Genomic DNA, 15,277 nt, shown 5'->3' on the forward strand with positions numbered 1-15,277 from the left:
GCTTCTTTTATTAATATAGTTCATTTTATATCTTAATTGGTAATTTGATAGGTTCCCAAAGAGAAAAGAAGTTAAAGTTGAATGAATATGTAGGGTGTTTTTCCCAAATGATTTTTACTCATAGAAATACTGTTTTTTGTTTGTTCTTTCATGCAGGTTTACATGTATTATTAAGCAAAAGTGAAGTGGCATATAAATTCCCAGAACTCCTACCTCTAGTAAGTGGTACTAACATTTAAAAGTGAATACCTATTTATTATGTTCCTTGTATTTGAAATCACTTTGAAACATATTTTTAGTTTGGGTTCTCCAGAGAACAGAACCAGTAAGATACGTGCATGCATGCATCTAAATAGAGAGAGAGGGAGAGAGAGAGAGAGAGATTCGTTTTAAGGAATTAGCTCATAAAATTAATGGGGAATGAAATCTGGCAAGTCTGAAATCTGCCAGGGAGCGGACTGGCAGACTGGAGAGACCCAGGGAAGAGTTGATGTTGCAGTCCAGAGTACAGTGGCTGTCATAAAGGCATAATTCCTTCTTCTGTGGGGGATATCAGTCGTTTCTGAAGGCATTCAACTGAATTGATGAAGCCCACTCATGTTTGGAGAGTAACCTGCTTTATGCAGTCTATGTTTTTGTTTGTTTGTTTGTTTGTTTGTTTGTTTAGACAGAGTTTCACTCTGTCACCCAGGCTGGAATGCAGTGGTGCAATCTCAGCTCACTGCAACCTCCGCCTCCTCGTTCAAGGGATTCTCCTACCTCAACCTGCTGAGAAGTTGGGAATATAGGCACCTGCCACCATGCCCAGTGTTTTTATTTTTAGTAGAGGTTTTTGTATTTTTAGTAGAGACAGGATTTTACCATGTTGTCCAGGCTGGTCTCAAACTCCTAATCTCAGGTGATCCATCTGCCTCAGCCTCCCAAAGTGCTGGGATTATAGGTGTGAGCCACCATGCTCAGCCAGTCTGTGATTTGAATGTCAATCATGTGTAAAAATACCTTCATAGCAACATTAGATTGGTGTTGACCATAAATGGGATACTGTAGCCTTGCTAAGTTGATACATAAAACTAACCACCACACAAACAGATCTTAAAATAATTGAAATAAATAAGGCTGAGTGTGGTGGCTCACACTTGTAATCCCAGTACTTTGGGAGGCCGAGACAGGTGGATCAGCTGAGGTAAGGAGTTCAAGACCAACCTGGCCAACATGGCAAGACCCCCATCTCTACTAAAAATACAAAAATTAGCCAGTCATAGTGGCCCATGCCTGTAATCCCAGCTACTCGGGAGGCTGAGGGAGGAGAATCGCTTGAACCCGGGAGGCCAAGGTTGCGCCGCTACATTCCAGCCTGGGCTACAGAGTGAGACTCTGTCTCAAAAAAAAAATAATAAAATAATTTATATTGTGTTTTATAAAAGCTTTTATCCCTATCAACCAAACTTCTTTATAGCATTGATTGTGTGTGTGTGGTTTTTTTGTTTTCTGTTTTTTTATTTTTTTGTATATATAGAGTGAACTTAGCCCACCCATGTTGATAGAACACCCTCTTAGATGTCTTGTTTTATGTGCCCAAGTACATGCCGGAATGTGGAGAAGAAATGGGTTCTCTCTAGTAAACCAGGTAAGTGTTTTCTAATTCTATGAAGAGTTTTGATTCCATTTTTGTCTTCTGTGAATGTTGTAATTTTCAGTGGACTTAGTAAAAGCTGAGCATCTATATTGTTTGAAAGCATAAATGTAATGATAAAAAATTCTTAGAACTTTTATTCATAATTTGTCAAATAATATCAAAAGTAAAAATGAACAACAGTGGTCATGATTTTTACTTGAAATAATTTTTTAGAACGAAGCTGGATATTAAAAAATAAAATCCAGATTTTATCTATTTAAATTAAATTGAATTAAAAGATAAAAGTCCTTTTTAGTATGCTGTAAAATTGAGGTTTACTTTTTAGACCTCACAGTAGGCTTGGAATAAATTTTTTTTTTTTACGAGATCAGACAAGATCTGGCACATTCGGAGTGGTATGGCCGTAAACAGATTGTTTTTTGCCCTCCTGTTTTTGGTAACTCCTAACCTTCCTGAGACAACAACCTTTTACTTTATTCGGAGACCCAGCAAGTTAGCTGCAAAATATGAACCAGAGCATGATCACTGTAATGTGAAAATCTGTAATTAATTAATCTATACTAAGATAATGTTCATTGTTGGAGAAACCACATCACACAAGTGCACACATTCTTACTTGTCCAAACTTGTGCTTGTGGGGGAAGATTGGGAGAGAGAGCCTTAACCAACAAAAACTATTTACCCAATATAATTACTTATTTTTTTAGATTTATTACTACCATAATGTGAAATGCAGACGTGAGATGTTTGACAAGGATATAGTAATGCTTCAGGTAATGAATTAAAAGCCTTGAACTTAAAGGTTGTGGGGAGTCTTTTGCTTCTTGTTGTTATTTCCATAGAATCCAGTCAGTTGTGATCACTCCCAAATCTATAACTCCAGCCTAGCCCTGTCTCCCAAGCTCCAAATTCATATGGCTAACAGCCTTTAGATCATCTCGATCTATATTCCCTAGACATACTTAAGATTAAGCGTGTTCAGAATAACTCCTCATATTTCCTCCATACCTTCTTCCTGTCTTCAGTTCCCTACCTCAGTGAATTGTTCCATAGTTCACCTAGTTGCTAAGGCCATACACCTTTGTTGTCCTCTGGTTCTTTAACTAATTTTGAACCTCTTACTTTAGACCCCTTAAACTAATTTTCAAGACTTCAATACTTAACTACATTGAAGTTCCCAGCACTTGCCATATTCTGATAAATCTTAAACTCTGCATTTTATTTCTTTTGCTCCCTAAGTTTTCCACCCCTTCCTTTTCCATTTACCTAGCTAACTTATTTTCCTGCTTGTCTTTGTGTTTACTTTAGCATCACTTCCTCTGGGAATCCTTCTCTGACACTCTAAAACTTGGCTACATATCCCTTTTGTGAGCCCCCTAGCATGGTATTTAGCCCTGACAAGCACTCACAACCCTGGATTGTGATGACTATTTACTCTTCAGCATCCCACCTGCACCCCACCAAACCATAGCAGTATATCTTGTTTCTTTTTCTATCCTTTTTGCTTTGCATAGTGCTTGTCACATAGTAGTAGTTCTCTGTTACTACTGAATGGATTTAGTCATTACAGAAATATAAAGTCAAGAAATGTATATTTCAGCCGGGCGCGGTGGCTCACGCCTGTAATCCCAGCACTTTGGGAGGCCGAGGCGGGTGGATCACGAAGTCAAGAGATCGAGACCATCCTGGTCAACATGGTGAAACTCCGTCTCTACTAAAAATACAAAAAATCAGCTGGGCCTGGTGGCGCGTGCCTGTAATCCCAGCTACTCAGGAGGCTGAGGCAGGAGAATTGCCTGAACCCAGGAGGTGGAGGTTGCAGTGAACCGAGATCGTGCCTTTGCACTCCAGCCTGGGTAACAAGAGCAAAACTCCGTCTCAAAGAAAAAAAAAAAAAGAAATGTATATTTCAAAAAATTATTAATTCAAAACAAATTAAAATCTAGGTTGATTTATAATTTATACAAATGGAATTAAAAGAGAACTGAAACTAATATTTCAAAGCTGTCAGTCACTTCAGTTAGTGTAATGCTTACCAGAAAAAAATAGGTTGAGAGATTCTGATAATAGTTTAATATGATCTATATTTTTAAAATACGAGAAGGTTAATTAACATACCACATTTCCCTGAGTCCAGACAGTGATCAGAGAACCCCAGAATAAAATTTTGGAACTGAATTCACAGGAATACAATTAATTCAAGGCACCAGAAGGAAAGAGAACTCATAGCCCATGTTACTCTGCTGTGTGGGCTTAGGTTTGGGGCTTTTTTGTTTGTTTGTTTGTGTTTTGTTTTACCAATTTAGATTCCTTTCCACACTTGTCAGCTACCCCAAGTAGGGATTGAGGCTAAATGGGTTTTCATCTTTTGTTGGGATTGATGAACCTTTTAGGATTGGTAAACTGCTTTCCCTGGTGCAAGCCAAACTATCTCTCACTGATGTTTAGTGGCCCTTTTGACCTTCCTCTTTTCCTTTATCTCAAACATAAAAAAAAAAAAAAAAAAAAAAAAGACAGGTGTCTCCATGATGGATCCAAATCATTTCCTGATGATCATGCTCAGCCGCTTTGAACTTTATCAGATTTTCAGTACTCCAGACTATGGCAAAAGATTTAGTTCTGAGATTACCCATAAGGTAAGACCATGTTTTAAGAAACTACAACACATTGCTAATGAAGCATCTTTTCTTCTTTTTGAATATGTTAATCCTCTGAGATTAAACGATATGCCTATTCTTATCTCTGAACTTTATCTTCCCTCACTTGTTATAGGATGTTGTTCAGCAGAACAATACTCTAATAGAAGAGATGCTATACCTCATTATAATGCTTGTTGGTAAGTTTAAATGGTTGGAAGCATTTATTACGTTGAAGTTTGTAGTAGCACATAGTTTGGAATTTCTGACCTGTGTTTCATGTGTTTTGAGAGGATACTCAGGGGAAGCGAATTGGAATATTCCTCTTTTTCTCCCCTCTGGTTACTGTAACATTGAGAGTAACAGCACTGTAGTGTTTTGGAAGAAGGAGAAAATACAGCTACTGAAACAGAATAAACTGGAAGACTCTATGTTTTGCAGGGTATTGGTGGGGTGGGGACAGGAGAATTTAGCAAGCAAACAATAGGTTATTTAAGATCTATTTACTCTTACTTTATATCTTAACTATGTTTTTCTCCGTGGGTTTGTGGTACAAAAGTATCTTCTTCTTGACTTCAGATACAATAATTCCAAGCTAATGGAGACCTATGGCTAATAGATGTGAATTTATCTCCTTATTATCTATATTTTCTGTCATTACTATGTTTTAGACCCTCTATAGTCCATAGAGCAGAGAATCCTGGCTACTGTCAGGAGATGATACCAATGAAGGTCTCCAAAGTTAATATTTTATTTGCCGCTAGGTAGAAGGGGAAAGGAAGGTTCTCCTTGCTTGCTTCCCCAAGGAGAATAGGGTAAATGCAGTCTCCTTGACTACATTTAAACCCTTCCCACACTTGTGATCCCATTCTTTTGAAACCGCAGGAGAGCTCTCTCCACTGCCTAAAGCCTGCACTCACATGTTGGGTCTAAGACGCCGAAGTATGGTCAGGAGCTGCTCTCTCCCTGGCTTGTTGCCGGAACAGTCCTTGCTTTCTCATTGTTCAGAGAGACTTAGAGAAATATAACATGCTACGTGAATTATAAGTATATATTACAAGAGTATTGTGATTATGTTAAATGTGTGATGTATACTTTCTCATTTTTGACAGGAGAGAGATTTAGTCCTGGAGTTGGACAGGTAAACGCTACAGATGAAATCAAGCGAGAGATTATCCATCAGTTGAGTATCAAGCCTATGGCTCATAGTGAGTTGGTAAAGTCTTTACCAGAAGATGTAAGTACCTACATTTCTAAAAAGAAAATTGTAGAAATTTTCCCTGCCTATCAGTCTAGTATGTATAGATTTATTTCTATATACCTTTCTTACAATTGTAAAATCTATCATTATGGGATGTATATAATTCCAGCCACTCTTATTATAAATAATTAGAAAAAGAGAATAGGAGTAGAAAACAGAATAGTAATAGAATCTGTTCCAGTAAAGCCTTGAAGAACATAAGGGCACTAAAAAAAGTTAAACTCAAACCTTAGAACTAATGTCTGTACCCCACAGAAAGAGGTCATTAAAGGGTCGTTAGTGCAAAATTGCCATGAGTATGGATAATGCTTTATAACCTAGTATATTGAGGAAGGGAGTCAGAAGTACCTACTCACATATGTTGAGTAGAATAAATAATGTTTTCCACAGCTTTTTCCTTCTTGGCCTCCAGAGACTCACTGCAACCTCCCCCTCCGGGGTTCAAGCGATTCTCCTGCCTCAGCCTCCTAAGTAGTTGGGATTACAGGCATCTGCAACCACGCCCAGCTAATTTTTATATTTTTAGTAGATACGGGGTTTCACCATATTGGCCAGGCTAGTCTCGAACTCCTGACCCCAGGTGATCCACCCGCCTCAGCCTCCCAAAGTACTGGGATTACAGGCATGAACCACCACACCCAGCTGAGACTCTTAATGAGGAGCCCTTGTTTTATTTTAGTGAATGTAAAATAATAGTGACAAGGACATTCATAGGTTAAATTGCAACTGTTTTTCCTTCCAGGGGTCATAAGTTTCTCACCAACATATTTTTCAGCCATGGGACTTTTCAGATATTCAACCCCTATAATTGGAAAGGGACTTTATTTTCATTGAGGCTTTTCAAAATGTTTACCTTAATTTGAAACATAGATTGAAACTTTCAACCTTAATTAACATTTATTTTTCTGGGATTTCAACCTGTCTTATCTTCGTTGCATAGTAATACTTTTAAACTTTGTATTATAAATATTTTAAACATTTATAGAGAGAAAAAATGTGTAACAAACCCATCACCACCTTCAATGGATGGCCAGTCTTGTTTCATCTATACCCCAACCACTGACCTCTGTGCCCTACTGTATTATTTCCTAGAGAATACTGTATTTACTATTTCATCTATAAATAGGACTATATGTATCTAAAACACTGATTCTCAACTGGGGACAGTTTTGTCCCCCAGGGGACATCTGGGAATGTCACTACTCCGGCCAGGGTGTGGGATACTAATCGTATCTAGTGGGTAGAGGCCGGGGATATTGCTAAACATCCTGCAATACCAAGGACAACCCCCCACAACAAAAAATTATCTCATCTGAATGTCAATAGTGCTGAGGTTGAAAAACTCTGATCTAAAAAATGAGGACTGAAAAAAAAAAAAACCTATCTTTATATTATCACACTTTTATAAACAGCAATAATTTATATATATATATTACAGAAACTTTTATATATATATATATATCTGTATTTTATATCTATAACAGATATTTTGTATGTAATATATACTTTATATAGACATTTTATGTAGATATATATATATCTATATAAATACATGTATTATATATATTTGTTGTTGTTGTTGTCGTTGAGACAGAGTCTGGCTCTATCGCCCAGGCTGTAGTGCAATGGCACATTCCTGGCTTACTGCAGCCTCCGCCTCCCGGGTTCAAGCAATTCTCATGACTCAGCCTCCCAAGTGGCTGGGATTACAGGCACACACCACCACACCCAGCTAATTTTTATATTTTTAATAGAGACAGGCTGTCGCCATGTTGTCCAGTCTGGTCTCGAACTCCTGGTCTCAAGTGATCCACACACCTCAGCCTCCCAAAGTGCTGGGATTACAGGGATGAGCCACCACGCCTTGCCAAATAATAATTTCTTAATGTCACTAAATATCTAGTCAAGATAAAAATTACTTGTACTTCCTTAATGCAGGAAATGAATCCCAAGTTGTTCATTTAGGAATCAGTTATAATTTAGCCTAAACTTTAAGGAACAATAAAATTTCAAAAAGCATTTTTAAAGTGGTTTAAACCTTATATAAAGTGATTTTAACTGTATATCCCAAACATTTTAAAGAATTATTTATTCACAGAATTCCTATTAATATCTTGTCATGAGTGAGATGTGATTTGGGAAGTGCTGTTGTACTGAAAATACAGACAAGAAATTAGTGCAACTATTTTGTAAAATACCGAAAGTATTTTACATAAATTTTTTTAATGTTTTGTATACTTTATTTTTCATTTAATTGCTTTTAGAAAACTCTTACCTTGATTCCATATGGTAGTGACTTTTTAAAAATCATAAGGTTTTATCTATTTTATGTATTTAAAAATAATATATCAATTTAAATGGACATCAGCTTACCAAGTAAGTGTGTCTAGTTTTGTATTAATCATTATATTTGCTATGGAATCCTCATCTGTAAAAATGGAGATAAGGTGTATCTACCTCAGGTTATTATGAGGGCCAGTGGGATAAAACACAATGCTGAGTGCTAGCAGTTATTATTAACATGAAACACACTTGTGTCCTGTACCTTTAGGAGAACAAGGAGACTGGCATGGAGAGTGTAATCGAAGCAGTTGCCCATTTCAAGTGAGTTTACTTCCTATTATTTCACATTCTTTTTTTATTTTTCCAGTACATTCATTTTTCTTAGAGTATTTTCTTTGATGGAACGGAGAATGAAGTTGCATCTTTCAGAGTGACAGACATTTTCAAATTATAGCTGTGAATGAGATTGCTCACTGACATTTCACTTTTCTGATCTCGCCCTATACTCAGCAACATAAAGTAACATTGTGAGGGTTTTCATCACATTCAGAATAGGTGTTCATAGCTGATGGTTTCAAATAGTGAAAATTAACCTCAGCAGTGATCTAAGTAAATGCACTGTAATTTCTTAAAACTGCTTTCTTTTATTTCCTTTTGAACGTGCCGCCTAAATTGTGGGAAAACATTCCTAAACAGTCTTTCCCAATCAGTAAACTGGTTTATACCCTTAAAGTTGTTGAGGCAGTTTCTTGAGCCTGTTTTTTCCTTGCTTCCTATCCCAATGACAATGTCTTCATTTTTTTTTATTCCACTATAAATTTTTGAAGATAGACAGTGTCTTTATTTTTTGTTGCTTATAAAGACAATACTTGCTTTCAGAAAAAAAAATTACCTGTAATCCAACCACTCAAATGATTTCTATTATTTTTAGATATATATCTTTCTACGTTTTTTTTCTACACTTGGAACACGTATTTATAACAAAAAATTGGTTCATTTTATATTTACTATTCTATAATCTTTTTTAAAATTAAACTTTAATGGGATGTTTCCATATGTTTGTGTCTTTGGGGGGGTTTTGTTTTTTCTGGGCTTTCTTGCTTTTTACACAATATATTTTGTCAGTACATATAGGCATACTTCATCCTTTTTCACTTGAGTCTTACTTTGTCACCCAGGCTGGAGTGCAGTGGCATGATCTTGGCTCACTGCACCCTCCACCTCCTGGGTTCAAGCAATTCTCTTGTCTCAGCCTCCCAAGTAGCTGGAACTGCAGGCACCCACCACCATACCTGGCTAATTTTTTTATTTTTAGTATAGATGAGGTTTTGCCATGTTGGCCAGACTGGTCTCGAACTCATTGACCTCAAGTGATCCAGCCTACTTCAACCTCCCAAAGTGCTAGTATTATAGGCGTGAGCTTTTTCACTTTTTTGTAGTCATGCACTATAATGTATCTAACCTCTTCCCGATTAGTGTAATACATAATTTCCAGATTTTCTCTTATAAACAAATATTGAACATCCTTGTACGTATAGCATTAACAAGTGTGTCTTTGACTGTGAAAGTGTTTTTTGAGAATTAGCCAGATCAAAGTGAAAGTTTGTATTACATTTTGATACATACCTCCTAAGTGCATTCCCAAAAAAAGTCAGCAGTTTACACTCCGACTAGCAGTGTATGAAGGCAACTTTGTCAACACGTTAATATGAGCAGTCTTTTAATTTCTGCACAGTAGTTGGGTGAAAACAGTACCTTATTTTAATTTGCATTACTCTAACAGTGAAGTTGAGCATCTATTTATGTGCTAATTGGCCGTTAATGTTTTTTCATACTTTAATCCATTTTTCTTTATGGTTGTTTGTCCCTATCTTATTGTTTCATAAGTATTTTTATATACTAGAAATATCAATTCTTATTTAATACATCACAAGTACTTTTTTCCAATATGTCCCTTGTTTTTAATTTGGTGTCATTTCTGTTTTTAAAACTAATTTGGCTTCTAGATTTTATTACTTGCTTAGGAAAATTCTCTAAACCCCAGTAGTGTACCTGCTTTTTTCCACTTAATAAAACTTAACATAGATGTCTTTACATGTGAAAATAGAGAAATTATCATCACTGTTAATTGTGTTCAATTGTTTAGAGATGTTGTAACTTACTACTTATTTCCTGTTCAGCTTTTTAATTGTTGCCACTGCAGTGCCCATCACGTTCACTTGTCCAGTTAGGATAAATTCAAAGTGGGTATGCTAAATAAAATGGATGCATGTAGAATTTGGATTTAGATTGCCAAATCAACCCACTGAAAATAGTTGTAACTTAACACCCACCAGCAGTATATGAGAGCTCTGCTTTCTTGTTCCAATATCCAAGACTCTCATAAATTGGTGCATGGCTTTAGTAATAATATTCTAAGGTCCTTTCTTTCATAGGAAACCTGGATTAACAGGACGAGGCATGTATGAACTGAAACCAGAATGTGCCAAAGAGTTCAACTTGTATTTCTATCACTTTTCAAGGGCAGAACAGTCCAAGGTAATTGGGAAAATTAAAAATGTAGCAGGGAAGGGTTGAATTGTTTTTAAGAGATGGGATTTCACCATGTTGCCCAGGCGAGAGTTTAGTGGCTGTTCACAGGCCCATTATAGAGCATTGTGACCTCAAACTCCTGGGCTCAAGCAATCTTCCATGTCAGCCTCTTGAGTAGATGGGATTACAGGCATACACCATTGTATCTGGCTTGGATTTTTTTTTCCTAAACAACTTTTTACTGCTTTTACAAATTGAAATAGGATACATTTTCATTGTAGGAAATTTGGAAAATATAAAATATAAAGAAGAAAGTAGAAATTACTTAAAATACCATCACCTAACATTTTGGAGTTTCCCCCTAGCATTTTGTGCATACACTTATAAAATCTGTATAATACATACCTATGTATATATATGGGTGTCGTTTTTGACAACAAATTTTCAACCTGCATTATAATCAGTTAATCCATTTTACACACATTTCAGAATTGGTACTATTTAGCATGCTTTTTCATAGAGATACATGCAGTTTTTCTAATCATTCCTAGGTAATTAAATTTTGCCTTTTTAGCAGAGCATGATGACTCATGCCGGTAATCTCAGCACTTCGGGAGGCTGAGGCGGGCAGATCGCTTGAGCTCAGGAGTTTGAGATCAGCCTGGGCAACCTGGTGAAACCCCACGTCTACTAAATATACAAAAATTAGCCAGGTGTCGTGTTGTGCAACTGTCGTCTAGCTACTCAGGAGGCTGAGATAGGAGGATCACTTGGGCCCAGGAGGTCAAGGCTGCAGTAAGCTGTGATTGCACTCCAGCTTGGGCGATGAGAGTAAGACCCTATCTCAAAAAAACATTGCCTTTTAGCAGTCTTCTCTTAAAATGCTTTTTCAATAAACAGCATTAAAACTTAAAGTTTTTATTTAGTTTTTGATGAAGTCACAGAGTTCAAACCTAAATAAGCTTTCTTGGTTTGGGGTTGTACATGTTTCCCTTCCAATTTAAAGTAATAGATAACTCATTTAGAGATTCTTTTAGTTGAAAAAAATTTAGCCTTGATGTGTCAATTTAGGGGAGGACTAGAACATTAAGGATAAATTTTTTTTTTCTTTTTTGTGAGACAGGGTCTCACTCTATTACCCAAGCTGGAGGGCAGACATGATCTCTGCTCACTGCAGCCTCTGCCTCCCAGATTCAAGCAATTATACTGCTCGTCCTCCCAAGTAGCTGGGATTACATGTGTGTGTCACCACACCACGACTGGCCTGTGTTGTATTATTTTCTGATTTTAGATTTTCATCCTTGGCCAGACATGGTGGCTCACACCTATAATCTCAGCACCCTGGGAGGCTGAGACAGGTGGATCATCTGAGGTCAAGAGTTCAAGACCAGCCTGGCCAACATGGCGAAACCCCACCTCTACTGAAAATGCAAAAATTAGTTGGGCGTGGTGGGTGGGTGCCTGTAAATCCCAGCTTCTTGGGAGGCTGAGGCAGGGAGAATTGCTTTAACCGGGAGCTGGAGGTTGCAGTGAGTTGAGATCATGCCACTGCACTCCAGCCTGGGTGACAGAGCGAGGCTCCATCTCAAAAAAAAAAAAAAAAAAAAAAAAAAGGCCAGGCGCAGTGACTCACACCTGTAATCCCAACATTTTGGGAGGCCAAGGCAGATCACAAGGTCAGGAGTTCAAAACCAGCCTGGCCAACATAGTGAAAACCCCATCTCTACTAAAAATACAAAAATTAGCCAGGCATGGTGGTGGGTGCCTTATAGTCCAGCTACTTGGGAGGCTGAGGCAGGAGAATCGCTTGAACCCAGGGGTCAGAGGCTGCAGTTAGCTGAGATTGCACCACTGCACTCTAGCCTGGGCAACACAGCAAGACTGTCTCAAAAAAAAAAAAAAAGAAAGAAAGAAAGAAAATATGTTATCAAAGATTGGCCAGAAAAGATTTAAAAAAAAAAAAAAAAGAGAAAATAATACAACAAAGATGAACTTATGTCACTAGTTTTAGATATGTTTTGTATTACTAATTCCCGGTCCAAATAACTTTATTTTTATTAGGCAGAAGAAGCTCAACGGAAATTGAAAAGACAAAATAGGGAAGATACAGGTATTTTTAATCTTTCCAAAAATTTCCTGCCCATCTTTTTTACTGGTTAAACATTGTTTTCCATTAACTATGATGATTGTCCTTGGTGGAATGAAAGATTTGAATAAAAGCTTTCCTAGTGAACAACCTCCTATTCAAAGGAATAATAAATATGTTAACACAGAAATAGTGTGTACTAAGTCTCCTCTGGGTTGATTTTTATCTCAGATCTTAAGAACTTTCTAGGGTAAAAGACTTTTGTACTGCTGCTACTTATGTGGCTCTTTTTATGCATTTGACCTTGAGAAGGTAAAATAATAGCTTTAAGGTGTGTGTTAATGAGTATTCGTTAGTTAAAACTATCAGAAGTAACGAAGAGATGGTTTTTAAAGCATGTTCCATAAAAGAAACCAATAATAACAACTGTATTTTCAGCTCTTCCACCTCCAGTTTTGCCTCCATTCTGCCCTCTGTTTGCAAGCCTGGTTAACATTTTGCAGTCAGATGTCATGTTATGCATCATGGGAACAATTCTGCAATGGGCTGTGGAACATAATGGATATGCCTGGTCAGAGTCCATGCTGCAAAGGGTAGGTTTGGAGACATTTGTTATTTATATTTTAGTATTTTATAGTACAAGCAAAATACTCTTGTCTGTATCCATACACAGGAAAACTAGGCCAAAATGTATCGTGTTTTCCTAACTTGAATATATTGTTACAGCTTTTGTATCTGACAGTGAAAACAAGTGCCAGACAGATTTTTTTTTTACCACATGGTTGTTATTACCTCAGTCCCATTGGGCTATCTTTCTCTTCTTGCTTAGTCCTGGCCTGCATATATGTAGTACTCTGATATTGATATAATGTGTAATCTTTTATATATGTTTCTAATCTAATTATTTTCCAAAACGAAATTTTTTTTTTTGAATCATCCATATTCTTATTTTGTAGTTGAAGAAACTGACAGAGACTTATGATTCTATAGCTAGTTAAGTGGCAAGTTTGGAACCTTGTTTGTGTTGTTTTTGTTGTTGTTTGTGGTTTTTTGAGACAGATCTGGCTTGGTCACCCAAGAAGCTGGAGTGCAGCAGTGCAATCTTGGCTAACTGCAACCTCTGCCTGGCTCACTGCAACCTCTGGGTTCAAGTGATCCCTCCACCTCAGTATCCCAAGTAGCTGGGATTGCAGGCATGCATCACAACACCTGGCTAATTTTTGTATTTTTGATAGAGACAAGGTTTTGCCATGTTGCCCAGGCTGGTCTCGAACTCCTGGACTCAAGCAGTCCTCCCCCCTCAGCCTCCCAAAGTATTGGGATTCCATTCATAAGCCACCATGCCTGGGCCCTTGTTTGTATTTTACTTTAATGTAAGTCATTCTTACATTATCTCATTGGTTTCAAACAACATTCCTGTGAGTAGGTACAACGTTTTTCCCATTGTTAGATGAGGAAGCCAAGTTTCAGTGATGTTCCATTAACTTCCCATATTACCCAAATGCTAAGTGATATAATAATTATTCATTAAACAGAATACCTATGCTATGCCTTATTCCATGCTAAGCACTTTTTTTTTTTTTTTTTTTTTTTTGGTTGTTTGTCACCCAGGCTGGAGTGCAATGGTGTGATCTCAGTTCACTGTGACTTCTGCCTCCCAGGTTAAAGCAATTCTCCTGCCTCAGCCTCCCGAGTAGCTAGGATTATCAGTGCCCACCAACACGCCCGGCTGATTTATTATATTTTTAGTAAAGACAGGGTTTCACTATGTTGGCCAGGCTAGTCTCGAACTTCTGACGTCAGATAGTCCACTCGCCTTAGCCTCCCAAAGTGCTGGGATTACGGGGATGAGCAACTGTGCCTGGCCATGTTAAGCACTTGTGTACAGTGTTTGTAATCCTCGGAACTATAGAAGGAAGCTGTTTTTTCCAATGTTAAAGATGATGACATCAGCTCAGAGGCCTTCCCCAAGGGAATATATTAATAGCTTGAAGGCAGTAAAACCAGAATTCAGATTCAAATTTTGGAGCCTTCCTCCACAGCTATCATTCTTTCTTTTTGTCTCACTGGCTAAGATGTATGTATTCTCATAATGCCCTTAGATTTATCTGTGAGCATATTTAAAGTGTAAAAGCATGGAGCTGTGGTATACTAGCTCATTACCAGTACAACTGTACTAGCTGTCATGTACTGTCAGCATTATGTGAACAAAGATTTGTGGGAAATAATGGAGGGAAAAGGTGTGAACAGTATTTACCTTACATGTACATTTGCATTATGTCACCTAGTTCTTCCAAGTCTTTGACAACCAGGGGAAAGATACAGAGACACCACACACACCTCTCCTTCAAAAACTGGGATATAGGCCGGGCTCAATGGCCCACCCCTGTAATCCTAGCACTTTGGGAGGCCGAGGTAGGTGCATCACTTGAGGTCAGGAGTTCAAGACCAGCCTGTACAACAGGGTGAAACCCTGTCTCCACTGAAAATACAAAAATTAGCCGGGCGTCGCAGCACATGCTTGTAATCCCAGCTACTTGGGAGGCTCAGGCAGGAGAATCACTTGAAACCTGGAAGGCGGTGGTTGCAGTGAGCTGATATCATGTCATGGGCAACAGGGGAAGACTCCATCTCAAAAAACAAAAAAACTGGGGCATGGGATAAAAGCAGTAAAAAAACCAGATAGATTGATACACTCTCTTAGAAGCCTGGTAAGGAATCTTTTGTGAGATACATTGAAGAACTATGAAGTTTATAAATGATATGGCAGTAGAGATAAAAGTATGTCTTTCTCAGATGATGAAGATTTAGTCCTTAGAGAAATTAAATTAGGTAGTGTCATA

The 15,277-nt window shown here is 37.6% G+C and overlaps 1 protein-coding gene across 6 annotated transcripts in view; it reads left to right on the forward strand.

Annotated features, from left to right (window-relative positions):
• UBR2 (ubiquitin protein ligase E3 component n-recognin 2) overlaps nt 1-15,277 on the forward strand; it is a 117,257-nt gene that overhangs the window by 65,153 nt on the left and 36,827 nt on the right. For 5 of the 6 annotated variants that reach the window (XM_032299421.1, XM_032299420.1, XM_032299422.1 and 2 more), the window contains exons 16-25: nt 157-218; nt 1,517-1,627; nt 2,344-2,409; nt 4,150-4,272; nt 4,409-4,472; nt 5,385-5,509; nt 8,085-8,137; nt 10,252-10,354; nt 12,410-12,458; nt 12,873-13,027. In XM_032299421.1, the coding sequence (XP_032155312.1) occupies nt 157-218; nt 1,517-1,627; nt 2,344-2,409; nt 4,150-4,272; nt 4,409-4,472; nt 5,385-5,509; nt 8,085-8,137; nt 10,252-10,354; nt 12,410-12,458; nt 12,873-13,027 (911 nt within the window). Of the gene's footprint in view, nt 1-156; nt 219-1,516; nt 1,628-2,343; nt 2,410-4,149; nt 4,273-4,408; nt 4,473-5,384; nt 5,510-8,084; nt 8,138-10,251; nt 10,355-12,409; nt 12,459-12,872; nt 13,028-15,277 lie in introns of those variants that run through there. The other variant, XM_032299425.1, reaches the window with a different exon arrangement.

The sequence above is a fragment of the Sapajus apella genome, unplaced genomic scaffold (genome assembly GCF_009761245.1).
Source record: "Sapajus apella isolate SASKATOON/1434 unplaced genomic scaffold, GSC_monkey_1.0 scaffold41, whole genome shotgun sequence".
Lineage (NCBI taxonomy): Eukaryota > Metazoa > Chordata > Mammalia > Primates > Cebidae > Sapajus > Sapajus apella.